We start from the raw sequence: 18704 nt of genomic DNA, 5'->3' as shown, positions 1-18704 counted from the left end.
CTCTCCAGAGATGCTGCCTGTCCCGCTGAGTTACTCCAGCACTCTGTGAAACATCACCTATCCATGTTCTCCAGAGATGCTGCCTGTCCCACTGAGTTACTCCAGCTTTTTGTGCCTATCTGAGTGAAGCCAGATACAGGGTATGGATTTAGCCCAAAGTTCCTTCCTACAGACACACTGCAGTGTGCTATTCTACCCAGCGGGGCCTGATCCACATGGAGAGAGAGATGGAGAGAGAGAGAGAGATGGAGAGAGAGAGAGAGATGGAGGGAGAGAGAGATGGAGAGAGGGAGGGAGATAGAGAGAGAGAGAGATGGAGAGAGAGAGAGAGGGAGAGAGAGAGAGATGGAGGAGAGAGGAGGAGAGAGAGAGTTCTCCCTGCACCAGCATGCCAGTCCCTTGCCTCCTCTCTCCAGAGGTGACAGCTGACTCTAAACTCCTGTCTCCTCAGGTTCCTGTGGTAGAGGACGATGCCCACAGCCCCTCCACGATCCAGCCAGATCCCAGGCCCCCTGCATCCAGCCGACAGACAAAGCAATCAGCCCGTGTACCGAGGTAAGAGGCTTCCGCAACACCGTGTGATTTGAACCAAAAATAATTTTAATCAATTATTTCCAGAAATGCTATGTACAATACAAAATGATACGAACAAACCCACCACCATGATAAAAAAGTAAAAACAAATATTCTTAAATTCTGAATATTAAATAACTATTTCCCCATTCTTACTGAGGATACATTCCACTCCCCCCCCCCCCCCCCCCCCCCCCCGTCGCGGTGCCCAGCGGTCCCGGAAATCCCCCAGGGTGCCCGTGGACAGCGCGTAGTCCTTCGCTAGCACCATCCGGGCACGGACGTAACCCCGGAAAAGGGGCAGGGAGCCTCGGGCAGAGCCCTCTGCCACCTGGCGCCGTGACTCGCAGATGGCCAGCTTGGCCAGGCCCAGGAGCAACTCAACCAGGATATCTTCGGCCCTACCCTCTCCCCTACGCACAGGGTTGTCCAAAGATGAGGGGGGTGGGTGTGAAGTGCAGCCAGAGGGCAAGGAGCAGCCCCTTTGGGTATTGGAACAGGGGCAGGCGTGAGAGTAGAGAGTGGTGCAGAGAGTAGAGCTGCTGCCTCACAGGGCCAGAGGCATTGCCCAGCCAGAAACTCTCAATTGCTTTTTACCAAAAATACTTTGCTTGCCTCTCGGTACATATTCGTAAGCCTGCGGCACGGTGGCGCAGCGGTAGAGTTGCTGCCTTACTGTGCTTGCAGCACTAGAGACCCAGGTTCCATCCTGGTTACAGGTGCTTGCCTGTACGGAGATTGTGCGTTCTCCCCGTGAACTGCGTGGGTTGTCTCCGAGGTCTTCGGTCTCCTCCCACACTCCAAAGACGTGCGGGTTTGTAGGTTAATTTGCTTGGTATATATGTAGACGTTGTCCCTAGTTTGTGTATTCATTCATTCATTCATTCATAGAAACATAGAAAATAGGTGCAGGAGTAGGCCATTCGGCCCTTCGAGCCTGCACCGCCATTCAATATGATCATGGCTGATCATCCAACTCAGTATCCTGTACCTGCCTTCTCTCCATAACCCCTGATCCCTTTAGCCATAAAGGCCACATCTAACTCCCTCTTAAATATAGCCAATTAACTGGCCTCAACTACCTTCTGTGGCAGAGAATTCCAGAGATTCACCACTTTCTGTGTGAAAAATGTTTTTCTCATCTTGGTCCTAAAAGATTTACCCCTTATCCTTAAACTGTCATTCATCATCGTTCAAAACATTAGCAAGGTGATGGTTTCCGATGGGAACAGTGACGGACGCATCTCACATCTCTGTCCTCCAGTTCCTGCGGACTTCCGCCGCTGGAAGTACAGGATTTTGGTGTGTGTGTGTGTGGTTTATCAACATTCCTTACAATGCTATGTACGACTGATCGCAACTTCTACTGAAGTGTGGATGGCCGTTGGCTCATCCGCCCTTTGACAGATCTTGTTTTTGGTCCTGCTGTGGGTCCACAGCCCCCTCCTCAACTGGCAAACCAGATGGGGGAGACGGTTTAGTTGCCGACTATCTGACCACGGGGAGCGGGTAGCACGGGATTACATGGTACCCATGGTGGAGGGAACTCACCCCGACCTGACCTTAATGTGTGGGGATCGTTGGTCGGCATGGACTCGGTGGGCCGAATGGTCTGTTTCCATGCTGTATCTAAATTAAACTAAACTAATCTAATACTAAACCAGACAATGAAGCCACTGAAACTCGAAGAAATTTAGTAGTTGTTCAAAACTTTCACTGCACCAGCACTTTAATATTTGCTGTTATTGGTGAGTCCAGTGGTGTTTTGCAATGTGCAGAGTGGCTGCTGTCAGTTTGGGAGAAAAGAAGAATGACTTAGATTAGATTTGTTTATTGTCATTCGGACCTTTCGGTCTGAACAAAATTTTGTTTCCCTGCAGTCATACATATAATTAAAAAAATGACAAAAACACACATTCAACACAAATTTAACATCCACCACAGTGAGTTCACCAAACACCTCCTCACCACAGTGAGTTCACCAAACACCTCCTCACCACAGTGAGTTCACCAAACACCTCCTCACCACAGTGAGTTCACCAAACACCTCCTCACTGTGGTGGAAGGCAAAATCTTAAAGTCTCTGTCTCTTCCCTCTTTGTTCTCCCTCTGCGCCGAGGAGACGGTTCAAACTCCGCCGCTGCTGCCACCGCCACAGTTCCGGGGTCTCCGCTGCCGCTGCCGGCGCCGCCACAGCTCTGAGGCCTAGTCGGGTCTCCGCAAAGTCTGTAGAGCAGCTGCCTCACAGCCCCAGAGACCCAGGTTCGATCCTGACCTCGGCCGCTGTCTGTGAGGAGTTTGCACTGATCAAAGTCGGAAGAACTACCTCTTCTTCTTTTCTCTCTATTTTCTTTCTTTTCTCCTTTCCTTTTTCTCACTTTTCGGTATCACACACCTCTCTATTTCTTTTCTATTCTCTTTCTGTCTCCTTTTTACTGTTAAAGATAAATAAATGAATAAATAAGAAGCTGTACATGAAATGTAACATGTCAATATATACTAGGTATCTACGGTACCATACTATTGTACTAATAAAATAAAATAAATAAAAAGAATAAACAAAAGTCTGAAGAAGGGTCTCGACCCGAAACGTCACCCATTCCTTCTCTCCAGAGATGCTGCCTGTCCCGCTGAGTTAAGCCAGCGTTTTGTGTTATAGATTCACAAGGAGCTGCTTCATGAAGAGTTAAAACAATTTCTGCGGATTAAGAAAAGTCGCCACGCCGAATTATTTCCTGAGGCTGACATGGAGACCGTGGGTCAAGGCCGGGTTGCCAAGGTAACGGGAACTCTGACCCGCGATGCTGTTTCTTGAGGCCCTGGTGCTAGGTGGCGCTGTGATGTCTCTGGGATGTTGTACCATTCCCATAACCAGTAGTAGGATGCACCAGTCTCCATCTTAGTACTTCCACCCTGCTGTTATCAGGCAACTGAACCACCATCTACCTCATTGGAGACCCTCGGACTAATTTTAAAGGGACTTTGCTGGACTTTATTTAGCACTGAATGTTAAGCCCCTGTCCCACTTAGGAAACCTGAACGGAAACCTCTGGAGACTTTGCGCCCCACCCAAGGTTTCCAAAGGTTTTTGTCAGTCTCGCTACCAGCTTCCACTACCTGCAACCTCCGGCAACCACCTGTCTCCAGAGACCCAGGTTCGATCCTGACCACGGGTACATAGTTTGTATGTTCTACCTGTGACTGCGTGGGTTTTCTCCGAGGGCTCCGGTTTCTTTCCAAGGACATCCAGGTTTGTAAGTTAATTGACGTTGGTGACATTGTAAATTGTCCCTAGTGTGTAGGATAGTGCAAGTGTAGAGGGCGATCGTTGGCTGGCACGAACTCGATGGGCCGAAGGGTCTGTTTCCACACTGTATCTCTAACATCTAAAGTCTAAACCCCTCATTGCCCCAAGCAAACTGCATGAGTGCCTTCTGCCAACAGCTCCCTTGCTGTGAGCTGCAGGGATATGGGAACCAAAGCACAGCATCGCATGTTAGCAGTGGTGGGGATGATTGGGAAGAGAGCACATCCTAACCCCTCTGTTTCCACCAGGAGCTGAAGATGACGGAGATGGTGGATTTGATTGTGGAGACGGAGCCTGAGTTCGGAGCGTCGGGATTCAGCGTGACTGGTGGAGGGAAGGACGGGATCTTCATCAAGGAGGTGCTGAAGGATTCACGGGCCATAAAGGCACTGAACCTGAAGGAGGGTAAGCTGTGTCTTACATAGAAAATAGGTGCAGGAGTAGGCCATTCGGCCCTTCGAGCCTGCACCGCCATTCAATATGATCATGGCTGATCATCCAACTCAGTATCCTGTACCTGCCTTCTCTCCATACCTCCTGATCCCTTTAGCCACAAGGGCCACATCTAACTCCCTCTTAAATATAGCCAATGAACTGGCCTCAACTACCTTCTGTGGCAGAGGTCTTGTGGGTACAGCATTGCAGACTTATAACATGGGGCACATGACATGAGGAATACATGTACATTAGGTGCAGTGGTAGAGTTGCTGCCTTACAGCGCCCTAGGCCCAGGTTTGATCCTGACTACGGGTGCTGTCTGTACGGACCTTTATACGATCCCCCTGTGACCGCGTGGATTTTCTCTGGGTTCCAAAGACGTGCAGGTTTGTAGGTTAATTGGCTTCTGTAAATTGCCTCTTGGATGTAGGACATGAAACTGGGATAATATAGAACTGGTGTACGGGTGACGTAGGCTCGGTGGGCCGAGAGGCCTGATCCTCCAGTTACCTCCCACACTCCAAAGATGTGTAGGTTTGTATGTTTATTAGCTTTGGTAAAATTGTAAATTGTCCCTCGTGTGTAGGATAGCACGCAGCAAATTCAGATTCAGATTCAGATTCAATCTTTATTGTCATTGTGCAGTGTACAGTACAGAGACAACGAAATGCAGTTAGCATCTCCCCAGAAGAGCGAACATAGAATATGAGCAATAAATATATATACATACATACAGTCGTAGTAGTGCAATCTTTCTGGTGGAAGGAGTGGCCGAGGGGAGGGGGGAGGTACAGTGTTGAGTAATGTAACAGCCGCAGGGAAGAAGCTGTTCCTGGACCTGCTGGTCCGGCAACGGAGAGACATGTAGCACCTCCCGGATGGTAGGAGGGTAAACAGTCTGTGGCTGGGGTGAGAGCAGTCCTTGACGATGCTGAGCGCCCTCCGCAGACATCGCTTGCTTTGGACAGACTCAATGGAGGGGAGTGAGGAACCGGTGATGCGTTGGGCAATTTTCACCACCCTCTGCAGTGCTTTCCGGTCGGAGACGGAGAAAATCGTTTCAATGTACACGTGACATTTAAACTAAACTAAACGTATGGCCTTCATAACAAGAGGAGTTGTGTATAGGAGCAAAGAGGTCCTTCTGCAATTGTACAGGGCCCTGGTGAGACCTGTGTGCAGTTTTGGTACCCTAATTTGAGGAAGGACATTCTCGCTATTGAGGGAGTGAAGGGTATTTTTACAAAATTAATTCCCGGGATGGCGGAACTGTCATATGTTGATAGGATGAGGTGGCTAAAAACCTTTTAGTTTTATACGGTAAACTAAAAGTATACAATTATACAGTTTAGTTTAACTGGAGTTTAGAAGGATGAGAGGGGATTTTATTGAAACATGTAAGATTATTAAGGTTTTGGACACGCTAGAGGCAGTTCCCGATGTTGGGAGAGTCCAGAACCAGGGGCCACAGTTTAAGAATAAGGGGCCGGCCATTTAGAACGGAGATGAGTTTTGCCCACTCTATGCCTTATCCTCTGAGTGTTTTACTTTCCATTTTCATTCCCTTCCATGTGTTTCCCCTGTTGGATGGGATCAATTTCTTCTCTCGTCCCATGATGGGATCCTGCCGGTGTTGAAGCCCCCCCCCACCCCCCTCCTCTCTGCTTTCTGCTCCCCTCTCACGACTCCTCCTACTGACTATTGCCAACAAGTAGTAAACACTGCCCAGTCCATCATCGGCTCTGACCTTCCTTCCATCGAGGGGATCTATCGCAGTCGCTGCCTCAAAAAGGCTGGCAGCATCATCAAGGACCCACACCATCCTGGCCAAACACTCATCTCCCTGCTACCTTCAGGTAGAAGGTACAGAAGCCTGAAGACTGCAACGACCAGGTTCAGGAATAGCTACTTCCCCACAGCCATCAGGGGAATTATTAAACTTGGCTCGGACAAAACTCTGCCCATTATCTGTTATTTGCACTTTATCAGTTTATTTATTCATGTGTGTATATATTTATATAATGGTATATGGACACACTGATCTGTTTTGTAGTCAATGCCTACTATGTTCTGTTGTGCTGAAGCAAAGCAAGAATTTCATTGTCCTATCTGGGACACATGACAATAAACTCTCTTGAATCTTGCTCTGGTTGTGTTGGGCAGGTGATCAGATCCTCTGTGCCCAGGTCTTCTTCGACAATGCCAAGTACGAGGATGTGGTGAAGATCCTGCAGAGCGCCGAGTCGTACAAAGTCGCCTTCCGCCTCAAGCGCACGGTGCCCAGTGCTGACGTGGCCGTTTCATCTGAGACTGGCAACCTCGAACTGAAAGGACCAGAAGCCAAAAAGACAAAGCTGGTAAGATGTTACCACTGGTAGAGTTGCTGCCTTGCAGCACCGGAGACCCAGATTCAGTCCCGACTACGGGTGCTGTCGGTGCGGAGTTTGTACGTTCTCCCCGTGACCTGCGTGGGTTTTCTCCGAGTGCGCCGGTTTCCTCCCGCGCTCCAAAGACGTGCGGGTTTGTAGGTTAATTGGCTTTGGTAAAATTGTAAATTGTCCCTAGTGTGTGTAGGAGAGTGGGGATCGCTGGTCGGAGTGGACTCAGTGGGCCGAAGGGCCTGTATCTCTTCGGTTTTATGTTCCAGACAAAATGGTGGCACAGCGGTAGAGTTGCTGCCTTATAGCGCCAGAGACACAGGTTCGATCTTGACTAACTGTGCTGTCTGTAAAATGTTCGTACATTCTCCCATGACCATATGGGTTTTCACCATGTTCCAAAGACGTGCAGGTTTGTAGATTAATTGGCTTCTGTTAATTGTCCCCTGTGTGTAGGGTGTGAAACTGGGAAAAGAGAACTAGTGTATGGGCGATTATTGGTCGGCACAGACTCGATGGGCTGAAGGGCCTGTTTCCATGCTGTATCTCTAGACTAAACTAAATGAATAGCTTGAGCATAACAGCAGGAGATTTCTGACAATGGATATTGTGTCTGTACTTAGACTGTCAAGAGCATCTCACCTGTAAAAAAGACCAAGCAGCTGATGAAGGGAAAGATCCTCGGCAAGGAAGAGTCAGCTCTGGAGCTAGACGTGCCAGTGGACGTGGAGTTTGCCTTTCCCAAGTTCTCCAGGTTTAAGCGGCTGAGTATCACTTCTCCCAAAGACGCGGAGGCCATGAAAGGTGAAGGCACGCTGAGACACCCCGAGGTTGAGGCCGAGCTTTCCCTGGGTGAGGGGCACGGCAAAGGCAAGAAGAAACGGCTCAGGTTCCCTGGCTTCCGGGCGAGCGAGTCTGGCAAGGTCAAGGTTGAGGTCGGAGTGGAACCCAAGGAGAAGTCCACCGTCTCGGTGAAACCGCCACGGGTCGTCGGAACGAAGGAGGCGAAAGGCGCTAAGACAAAAATTAAGATGCCTTCGTTTAACCTGGTCAAAAGGGGGACTCCAAGTCCAAACGCCAAGGGCGGGTTGAAAGACTCTGGGAAAGTGAAAGTATCTGCTGATGGAGGTACAGCAGAAAGCAAGTTGGTGCTGGGACTCCCATTGCAAGCACCAAAGGTGGAACTAGATCTTGGTTTATCCAAAGCAGAGGGTGATGCACATGGACAATCGGCTGAAGGGGAGGTCAGTGTAAAAGGACCAAGCTTTAAAATCAAAATGCCCTCGTTTGCAATGAAGGGTGCGGAGGCAATGGATGTCGTTGATGCAAAGGTCAAGGCAGGAGGCAAGGCAGCGGGAGATGAGGTGGAAGGACTGGAGGGCAAGTTTAAAATGGCCCAGATAGCAATGCCCACCATTGACATTGCTGTGCCGAAAATGAAACCGGTGGAAGATGATGTGATGGTTTCAGGAGTCGAGGTTGCGGTTGGCAGTCTTAAAACATTGTGTTTGGAAGGAAGGATCAAAGAACTTGCGCAAAAGGCAACGACGTTTGACATTTCAGCCCCTAAGATCCCAGATGTTGGGATCAGTCTCCCGAAAGCATCGGTGGAAGTCTCTGCAGCAGGACTTGGACAACGGGAGGCCCGGACTGGAAAAGTTGACATCCAATCTTCCAAAATCATCACCGAAGGATCTGAAGCGAAGATGAAAATGCCCAAGGTATCTCTGCCCGAATTTGGCATGTCGGCCAAGGGGCGAGAGGGTACGGTGGAGGTGGCTTCAGCTGTTTCAGAACCTCTGTTGAAGATGCCAACGTTCGAGGTGTTCCTGCCCAAATTGAGACTGGGCGACGCTTCCCCGCCAACGACGGAGAAAGATGCGGCGGTATCTGGGCGGCACGTCTCGAAGGTTAACGTGGACATTAAGGGTCCTCAGCTGGAAGGTCTGAAACTGCCATCGGTGAAAATGCCGACCATTGACATCGCCGTGCCCAAGGTCACACTCCCAGATTTTCAGCTTCCTACGGGAAGAGCGGAGGTATCCGGGCCAGGCGATGGGAAGACAATGAAGGTATCGGTGGGAAAGCTGGGAATGGGGGACCAAGAGGCCGAATCGAGCGCCGAGGGCTTCGACCTGCAGCTGAAAATGCCAAAGGTGTCACTGCCAAGTTTGCCGTCCTGTGGGAAAGAAGATGAGGTGGGAACGCCCGGTGGCGATGTCAAAACCAAGTTCCCCGTAATGTCCATGCCCAAATTTGAAATTGCCGTGCCAGGATTGAAAGGTGCCGACGCCGAGACTGGACTCTCGGTGGGAGGTGAAGAAAGAGACTCGGGCTTCAGTCTTGGTAAGTTGCCGAGCGTTAAGATGCCAAGCTTCGATATATCTGCGCCCAAGGTGAAGATGCCAGATATCAACGTTCTCTTTCCGTCGGGCAAAGCGGAGGCCCCGGCCGCTGTCCTTGGTGCCACCAAGGCTCCGAAGGTTGGAGGGCCAAAAACTGGCGGCCAAACGTCTGAATCGAGCTTGGAAGGGTTTGATTTGCAATTCAAAATGCCCAAGGTGACACTGCCCACATTTGGCATGTCGGCCGCCAAATCTGATCTGAGCGGTTGCGAGGCCACAGTGGACGGTAAGATGCCAGCTATTGACTTGTCAGTGCTCAAGATGAAAGTGCCAGAAGTCAACATTGATGTCCGCCTCCCTAAAGGAAAAGCAGGTGATGCCAAGTCGCCCAAGGCTGGTGTAGATGGCCAGATAACTGCAGCAGGTATTCAGGGACCCGATGTCGCATTCCACATTCCAAAGTTATCACTCCCAAAGTTTGATATCTCGATGAGGGGGAAGGAGGATGGAGGAGATGATGAGCTGAAGACAGCCGGGGACAGGGATAATGGGCTGAAACTTAAGATGCCCAAATTTGAGGTCGCCCTGCCCAAAGTGGGATTGGTTGATGTTGAGTTGTCTGGCCCAACCGTTAAGTCGGATATCAAAAAGGAAACGAAAACTTCGAAGGAAAAAGGTCAAAGCGAGGAAATTCCTTCGATGAAAATGCCGACCATTGATGTGTCAGCTCTACAGGCCAAGGTGCCAGGAGTTGATATCAGCCTACCTTCAATGAAATTGCCTTTCTCTGCTGAAGGGGACTCCAAGGTTGACATCCAAGGTCATCCTAAGGTTGAAGGGCCCGATGCTAAAGTCAAAATGCTCAAAATATCACTCCCAAAATTTGGTTCCAAGGGAAAAGAGGAGAGCGAGGTGAATGGCAGCATGGGGAGAGTTGAGCTTAAAGTGACCCATCCAGAAGGCAAGGCTAAAGGGAAGGCCCTTGACTCCGGTGCCAAAGATGCAGATTTGGATGATGTAAAGATAAAAGGGAAAGAAGGCAGGTTCAAGATGCCCAAGATCAAAATGCCAACCTTTGGAACCTCCAAGAAATACGAGGAGGACATTGAGATCCCTGGAGCTACACTTGGTGCCAAAGCCCCTGAAACCAAGGTCAAACGCGGTTCTTTGGATGCTGATGCGGATGGATCTGGCGGTAAGCTGAGAATGCCCAAGGTGCTAATGCCATCCATTGGGATTTCGGTGAAGGAGGCGTTACTGCCCAGGGTGGAGGTTGACGTGTCGGAGGCGGATCTGAAGACGTATGGCGGGGAGTTAAAGATTCCCAAAGTGAGAGGCGAGGCGGAGGTGACCGATGCCGAGGGGAGGCTGAGGATGCCGTCGGTAAAAATGCCAGCTATTGACATCTCGATGCCAAAGGTGAAGGCGCCCGAGGTTGACCTGAATTTCTCCGTGCGTGAGGGTGAAGCCGCGCTCATCGGCTCTCAATCCGACGATGGGGCCTTCAGGCTGAAGATGCCCAAGGTGGGAATGCCTAAGTTTGGGATGTCAAAGGACAAGGAACCAGGGGCCGACGCTTCCAGCCCTGGGCGTTACCACATGGACAATGCTGATGGCAAGGCAGCAAGTTTCACAGCAAGATTACCCAAGGTGGACATCTCTATGCCCAAAGTGAAACAATCCGATGCTGACATTGATATGGACGCTTCCCTCATTGAGGTGGAGGGGTCGGAGGGAAAGTTTAAGATGCCCAGTTTCACCTTACCAAAGATCTCATCTCCAAAAATGAAAGCACCAGAACTCGATATTGAATTCAACGTCTCCAAAGACAAGAAGGCTTCGGGTGACACCAAAGTTGGCGCTGATGGACCGGGGGCTGAGTTTCAGCTGAAGATGCCTCGGGTGTCCTTGCCCAGTTTCGGTTTGTCTTCACCGGGCACCGATGCCGATCTTCTTCCCGCGGAGAAATGCAAGGCCAAGTTGAAAGCAGAAGTGAAAGCTCAACTGGAGGGAGGGGGAGGGGATGTGGAGGGGCATGAAGACAAGTTCATGGGAGGGAGAATTAAGATGCCGAAGTTTCGGATGATGACAAAGGACAAAGTGGGAGAGGATGCAGCTGAAGCGGCTAAATCTGATACAGAAACAGAAGGTAGCAAGTTGAAACTGAAGCTACCAAAATTTGGGATTTCATCAAAATCGACCGAGACGGAAGCTGACCTGGGGAAGGAAGGATCTGATGGGAAGGTCAAAGAATCCAAGTTGAAAATGTCCATGTTCGGTCTCTCTCTGGGGAAAGAGCAAAAGGATGGAGTGGCGGGGTCTGGGCAGACAGAGCGAGATATCGGCGCTGGAGCTGCGTTCAAGGTGAAGATTCCATCCGTTACCATCGCAGCCCCAACGGTGAAAGGACCGGATATTGACGTGGACATCAGTTTCCCAAAAGGCAAGATCGCTTCCATCGAACATGGAGCTAAAGGTGAGAAGAAGGATGGAAAAGTAAAAGGCGAAAGCCAGGTTCTGGTTGCAAGCACCGATGGGTTTAAAATGCCCAAGTTGACCATGCCTGACTTTGGCATCACCGGGAGCTGCGGGAAGGAGGAGGATGGGAAATTGGCAGCCAAGGCCAAGGTGGCGGGAACGGAGGTGCGAAGGTCGAAGGTTGAGGCAGGTGTGGAAGGCCCAGGGGCGGACACGGAGGGCAAGCTCCAGATGCTGAAGGGGATGATACCCAAAGTCGAGATTGGCTTGTCCAAAGACGCGGGAGAAGGAGCCGAGGTCGGAGAAGGTCGGAAGTCCGGTGGAGATGCGGTCAGTTCGGGAGCGATGTCCACAATGATATCCTTCAAGATGCCCAGCGTGGAGATCTCATCACCAAAAACCGGTGATCTGTCCTCCACGGGGGATACTAGAGGCGGCAACATTGAGATGAGCTCGGCCGGTGTAAGGGAGGTTGATAGCGGGGCCCTTGAGCTGAATGTGCCCAAGGTCCTGTTGCCTTTATTTGGGACCTCCAAGGAGAAGAGTCAAGAGGCACCCAGAGACCGGACCAGCGTTGGGGCCAAACTAGACATGAAAGGTCCACATGTTCAAGTGGACGCGTTGGGTGAATCAGAGGGCATGCTGAGCAAGTTGAAGGACAAGATGTCCAAGGTGGGAGTGGAGTTGCCCAAAGTTGCACAGCAAGAGGAGGTGGGGTTGTCCATTGGCCTTGAGGGCAAGGCTCGGACAGTCAAGGCTGACGCTGCCCGGCGGGACGCGGGCCACGAGGGATCCGATCCCGAATCGAAGAGTGGGAAAACCAGGATGTTCGGATTCTCCGTCCCAAAGTTGAGGAGTCCAGAAGGGCGCTTGGAAACCCCGTCTCCAAAGGCCAGGGACCGCAGCCGATCTCCAGCGGCGAAGGGGAAGACCAGGGGAAGCTCTCCAGAGATGGACTCCTCCCCGGAGGCCAAGCTGAGAGTGGCCAGGGTGAAGATGCCCAGCTTTAGCATTTCCTGGCCCAAGTCTAAGACCCTGGAGTTCAACGGGAACGGAGAGGCAGACGACTCGACGAGAAGAGGCGATTGGGAGATCCAAAGCCCTCGGAAAAAGGGGGCCAAAACCGAGGAGGTCGAGAGCCCGGATAGCCCAGAGGGGAGGTCCAAAATGAGGCTAAAATTGCCACGAGTTAGTTTCACACCGGTCAAATCTCCCTCGGTCAATATAATGAGCGGGGAGAGTCCGGGGGTCCATGTCAACGGGGATAGCGAGGGGTCGGGAAGCCCTGGCAAGATTGTCAAAATAAAGCTTCCAAAAGTCGAGTTCACCTCCCCCTACCAGAAGGTCAGAGACAGTGACGCCGAACTCAACCTTCAACTGGTCAAAACGGAGGTGTCCGCATCCAAAGACCAGTCCTTCGAGACCTCGTCTCCCCGCGCTGATCGAGGGGAAGCCAAAGGGTCAAAGATGAAAGGGCCTAAAATAACCTTCTCCGGGTTCAGGAAGAAAGGAGGAGAAAAGGGGCCTTCTGACGATGAGACGGAGGTATCCACTCTGGTCACTTCCAAGGCCAGGACGGAGTTGGTTCTGCTGGATTCAAGGGTGGGTCACTCGAAGTCCAAAAGCCTACTAGGTTTCACCTCCGGTAAATCCAAAGAGCCGGCAACGGCGTCGGTCCCGGGCAAGGAGTCCAAAGCGAAGAGCGACCAGGGGTCAGAGGGCAAGGACAAGTCGGCGAAGTTCAAGCTGCCGACCGTCTCGCTGGGCAGCAGGTCCGCCACCGTGGAGTACGACAACAACGCTGGGTGGGATGGCGAGGGCGAGGACGGCGCCACGCGGCACTTTAAGCTGCAGATGCCCCGGGTGGGTTTCACCGCCACCCACCAGGAGCAGCAGGAGGAGATGGTGGGGGGGATCGCCTCCGTGACTGTGTCCAAGGGCAGAAAGCAGGAGAAGGCCAGCATTTAGGAGCGGCCACGACAGAGAAGGGTCAGAGACTGGACTGGTTTACTTGGCTTCGCCAAACTCGCCAATAATATAAAAACACACACACACACATACACACTGTATAAACATACATATATATATAAACACACGCAGACATATATATATAAGCATACACATACACACACATGTGTATAAGTGTGCACACACACACATATAAGCTCATGCACATACACACGCACATATGTAAGTACACGCACATACACACACACACACACACACACACACACATATATATATATCACATACATATAAACACAAGATCAACACAAAAAGCTGGATCAACTCAGGACAGGCAGCATCTCTGGAGAGTAGGGGTGACGTTTCTCTCCAGAGATGCTTCCTGACCCGATGAGTTACTCCAGCTTTTTGGGTCTATCTTCGATTTAAACCAGAATCTGCAGTTCCTTCCTGCACATATATACGCACATCATTATAAACACACACACACACACACACACACACACACACACACACACACACACACACACACACACACACACACACATATAAGCGCACAGACATACATACATGCATACAAATGCACATTTGCATATTAACACGCATATATAAACTCACACATTTATACACATATTTATAAACACACACAAATGCACACTTATAAACACACACACACACACACACACACACACATACATACATATATACACACACACACACACTCTGCATTAACGGCGTTCTTCCATTTTAAGCATTGCCAGAGGAAGGTTTTAATATGTAGGAATAGAATGATGTTTGAAGCTGGGCTACCCCACAAGGTAGTTCCACTAACAAGGGGCAGCAGAGGTTGCAGAGGCAACTGTTATGTGACACTTACTTACCAACGTGCCCACCCAGCCCACAGACAACTGCCTCTCAGCTGCTGTCTCCAAACCGGTTGCATTAGATTGGCAGTGTTAGCAATGAATCATCATGGCCTTGCTATGTTCGGCAGGGGTTGCAATAAGCGAGTGAGCTTTGAAATGGAAGAGCGAGGGAAATATAGACGTGCCTCTGCATGTTTGCGCTGAGAGGTGTCGGGGAGTAGAGTCTTGAGGAAGGATGAGGCGGTGTGAATCCCACACAGCGAGTGAGATGAAGTAATTCTACAGCGAGGTGCGGCGAGTGGAGGAGGGGAGGGGTGGGTCATGTGGGGTGGTTGAGGGGCGATAGGTCCCATGGAGTCGTTGGCAACTGACAGGGTCCCATGTAGAGATCAGGAGTGAATGGGTCATTGAGTCACAGAGAGATACACACAGCGTGGAAACAGGCCCCTCGGCCCAACTTGCCCACACCACACTGGCCAACATGTCCCAGCTACACCCGCGTTTGGCCCTATATCCCTTTAAACCTGTCCTATCCATGTACATAGGAAATAGGCAACGTTTCGGGTCGAAACCCTTTGGGTTTCGACCCGAAACGTTGCCTATTTCCTTCGCTCCATAGATGCTGCCTCGTCTGCTGAGTTTCTCCAGCATTTTTTGTCTACCTTCGATTTTCCAGCATCTGCAGTTCCTTTTTAAACCACTAGCAATGTACCTGTCTGTTTCTTAAACACTGGAATAGTCCCTGCCTCAACTACCTCCTCTGGCAGCTCGTTCCATACGCCTCCTAGGAAATGATTCACGATAGAGTGGATCTTATGAGGTGATATTTGTGAATCTGTTGCATAAGGCAATCAGCATGACAGGATCCCATGATGTAATTGGATAATGAATAGATCCCATGTGGTGATCAGTTGAATAGATCCCACAACGTGATCATAGAAACATAGAAAATGGGTGCCGGAGTAGGCCATTCGGCCCTTCGAACCAGCACCCCCGTTCAATATGTTCATGGCTGATCATCCAACAGTATCCTGTACCTGGCTTCTCTCCATACCCCCTGATCCCTTTAGCCACAAGGACCCTCTTAAATAGCCAATGAACTGTGGCCTCAATTACCTTCTGTGGCAGAGAATTCCACAGATTCGCCACTCTCTGTGTGAAAAATGTTTTTCTCATCTCGGTCCTAAAAGACTTCCCCCCTTATCCTTAAGCTGTGACCCCTTGTTCTGGGCTTCCCCAACATCGGGAACAATCTTCCTGCATCTAGCCTGTCCAACCCCTGAAGAATTTTGTGCGTTTCTAATCAGTACCCCCGTTCCTGCTTTTACCCCCATATCCCTTGATTCCGTTAGCCCTAAGAGCTAAATCTAACTCTCTCTTGAAAACATCCAGTGAATCGGCCTCCACTGCCTTCCATGGCAGAGAATTCCACAGGTTCACAATTCTCTGGATGAAAAGGGTCTATCGATCCCATAATGTAAATGGGGAGTGAATAAATCCCAAGAGTTGCTGGCATGAGGTGATCGAGGGCGAGTAGATTCCATGTGGTCATTGAAGATGAATGCGAGGGGTGAACAGATCCCACAGTGAGTCATTGGATCCTGGACACCATGTCACTGGCCCATTGGGGACCTCTCGTCCTGACCTACTCTAGTGTTTACCTTCAGTTGTCTTGTCCAGTTGAAGAAATAGTAATCAACCCTTAGCGTGACTGTTGGTGTAAAGAGATCGGCGGGTGTGAGCTGGGGGGGGGGGAGGGCAGTGAGTTGTGGGGGAATAAACCGGGGGTGTGAGCAGGGTTGGGGTGGGCAAGTGAATTAGGGAATAAGCAGGAAGGAGTGAACTGTTGGAAGAGTGAGCTGGAGAGTGGGCTAGGTGTGGTGGGTGAGGTGCAGGAGTGACAATAGACAATAGGTTCAGGAGTAGGCCATTCGGCCCTTCGAGCCAGCACCACCATTCAATGTGATCATGGCTGATCATCCCCAATCAGTACCCCGTTCCTGCCTTCTCCCCATATCCCCTGACTCCGCTATCTTTTAAGAGACCTATCTAGCTCTCTCTTGAAAGTCCCTCTGTAAAATTACCCCTATTGTATAGGGAATGGACAAGAAAGGGGGATGTGGAACTAGTGTGAATGTGTGATCGATGCTCAGCGCAGACTCTGTGGGCCGAAGGACCTGTTTCCGTGCTGCGTCTGTCTCTCAATCAGTTCAAATGAAGATCCCAGAGAGTCACTGAGACATTAGTCCTCAGTCAATGAGGAACACAATAGGAATAGGCCATTCGGCCCCTCAAGCCTATCCCACCACAATATTATCATTGCTGATCAGTCCCAGTCCTCGACTCCTTCAACAAACACTAAATACATGGTGCAGCGGTCGAGTTGTTACCTTACAGCGCCAGAGATGCGGGTTCGATCCTGACTGCGGGTGCTGTATGTGTGGAGTTTGTACGTTCTCCCCGTGACCGCGTGGGTTTTCTCCTGGATCCCCGGTTTTCCTACCACAAACCAAAGACGTACAGGATTGTAGGTTAATTGGCTTGGTATAATTGTAAATTGTCCCTAGTGTGTGTGTAGGGTAGTGTTAATGTGCGGGGATCGCTGGTCGGTAGAGACGGGGTGGGCCGAAGGGCCTGTCTCCGCGCTGTATCTCTAAAACTAAAAAAACTCAAGTTTAATGTATAACCACTGCCAGATGTGATATAATTTCCAGATGTGATATAATTTCCAGATGTGATATCATTTCCAGATGTGATATAATTTCCAGATGTGGTATCACTTCCAGATGTGGTATCACTTCCAGATGTGGTATCATTTCCAGATGTGATATCATTTCCAGACGTGATATAATTTCCAGATGTGGTATCACTTCCAGATGTGGTATCACTTCCAGATGTGGTATCATTTCCAGGTGTGATATCGTTTCCAGATGTGGTATCATTTCCAGATGTGATATCATTTCCAGATGTGATATCATCTCCAGATGTGATATAATTTCCAGATGTGGTATCACTTCCAGATGTGGTATCATTTCCAGGTGGGGATTGTACACACATATAACCAAGGATTAATTTTGACCCCCAAAATCATACATGTTGCAGGTTTGAATGACACTGTATGTATGGGTTTTGACAACCATGAGATTATTTTGTTAAAAGAGGTGCAGAAATAGAATTAGGCTCCATCCTCTAAAGCTTGCCAATGAAGACAGGGTTAAGTACGTTAGGACAGTGAGGTGTGGGTTAGCCAGTCAAGGCAGTGAAAATGACTCTCTCTCTAGATCTCGCTCCTACCTGCTATTTAGCGAATCTTAATTCTCCACTTCCTTTTACGCAGTGTCCATTAGCAACGCTCCCCAGGAAGCCGTGTGATTAAAGCTAATTGATACTGGAATAATGCACTAAAAGCTGTTCTGACATTGTGTGCCGGGAGAGAACGAAGGATTTACCTTTGAAGGATGCAGCAATTTGCAGTGTTCTCCCCTCTGCAAATTCACCAAGATGGCTTCCCGCTTTTAATATTCCCCGTGCAAAAAAAAGTTAACCACTTCTGAAGTGTTGAAATGATTTTAAGTGCCTTCTTTATAGATACGTTCTAGCAATTGTTTAAGAGGTATTTAATTCTCCAAGCTTGAAGATGCGGTCTCATTTCCAGATGTGGTCTCATTTCCAGATGTGGTATCATTTCCAGATGTGGTGTCATTTCCAGGTGTAGTCTCATTTCCAGATGTGGTCTCATTTCCAGATGTGGTCTCATTTCCAGATGTGGTATCATTTCCAGGTGTAGTCTCATTTCCAGGTGTAGTCTCATTTCCAGATGTGGTCTCATTTCCAGATGTGGTCTCATTTCCAGGTGTAGTCTCATTTCCAGATGTGGTATCATTTCCAGATGTGGTATCAGTTCCTGATGTGATCACATTATTTATCTTGCCTCAGATGGGGAGCTGAAGATTTTAATTTATCACCCACACACACACACAACCTGTCCCACTCTCTGTCTCTCTCTATCATTCATTCTTATTCACCCTCATTCTCTCAGTCTCTCTCTGTCTCCGTGTTTCGCCCTCTCTTTCTCTGTCTGTCTGTCTGTCTGTCTGTCTCTCCCTCTCTCTCCCTCTCCCTCTCTCACTCCCTCTCTCTCCCTCTCTATCCCCCCCCCTCCCCCTCCCTCCCCCCCCCCCTCCCCCCCCCCCCCCCCCCCCCCCCCTCCCCCCCCCCCCCTCCCCCTCTCTCCCCCTCCCCCCTCCCCCTCCCCCCCCACCCCTCCCCCTCCCCCTCCCCCTCCCCCTCCCCCTCTCCCTCCCCTCCCCCTCCCCCTCCCTCTCCCTCTCCCTCTCCTCTCCCTCTCCCTCTC

The 18704-nt window shown here is 50.1% G+C and overlaps 1 protein-coding gene across 7 annotated transcripts in view; it reads left to right on the top strand.

Moving 5' to 3' along the window:
- Nucleotides 1-18501, top strand: part of LOC116967855 (neuroblast differentiation-associated protein AHNAK-like) — a 35995-nt gene extending 17494 nt beyond the window's left edge. For 2 of the 7 annotated variants that reach the window (XM_033014488.1, XM_033014487.1), the window contains 6 exons: nt 452-555; nt 3233-3352; nt 4129-4285; nt 6482-6675; nt 7320-13508; nt 17688-18501. In XM_033014488.1, the coding sequence (XP_032870379.1) occupies nt 3320-3352; nt 4129-4285; nt 6482-6675; nt 7320-13487 (6552 nt within the window). In that variant the 5' untranslated portion in view covers nt 452-555; nt 3233-3319 and the 3' untranslated portion in view covers nt 13488-13508; nt 17688-18501. Of the gene's footprint in view, nt 1-451; nt 556-3232; nt 3353-4128; nt 4286-6481; nt 6676-7319; nt 13552-13715; nt 13751-13964; nt 14893-17687 lie in introns of those variants that run through there. The other 5 variants (XR_004410343.1, XR_004410342.1, XR_004410345.1 and 2 more) reach the window with 5 other exon arrangements.
- Nucleotides 18502-18704: the final 203 nt, after the last annotated feature.

This window comes from Amblyraja radiata, chromosome 41 (genome assembly GCF_010909765.2).
Source record: "Amblyraja radiata isolate CabotCenter1 chromosome 41, sAmbRad1.1.pri, whole genome shotgun sequence".
NCBI lineage: Eukaryota > Metazoa > Chordata > Chondrichthyes > Rajiformes > Rajidae > Amblyraja > Amblyraja radiata.
Note: the sequence above shows the minus strand (reverse complement) of the source record. Positions and strands in the feature narration are given on the sequence as shown.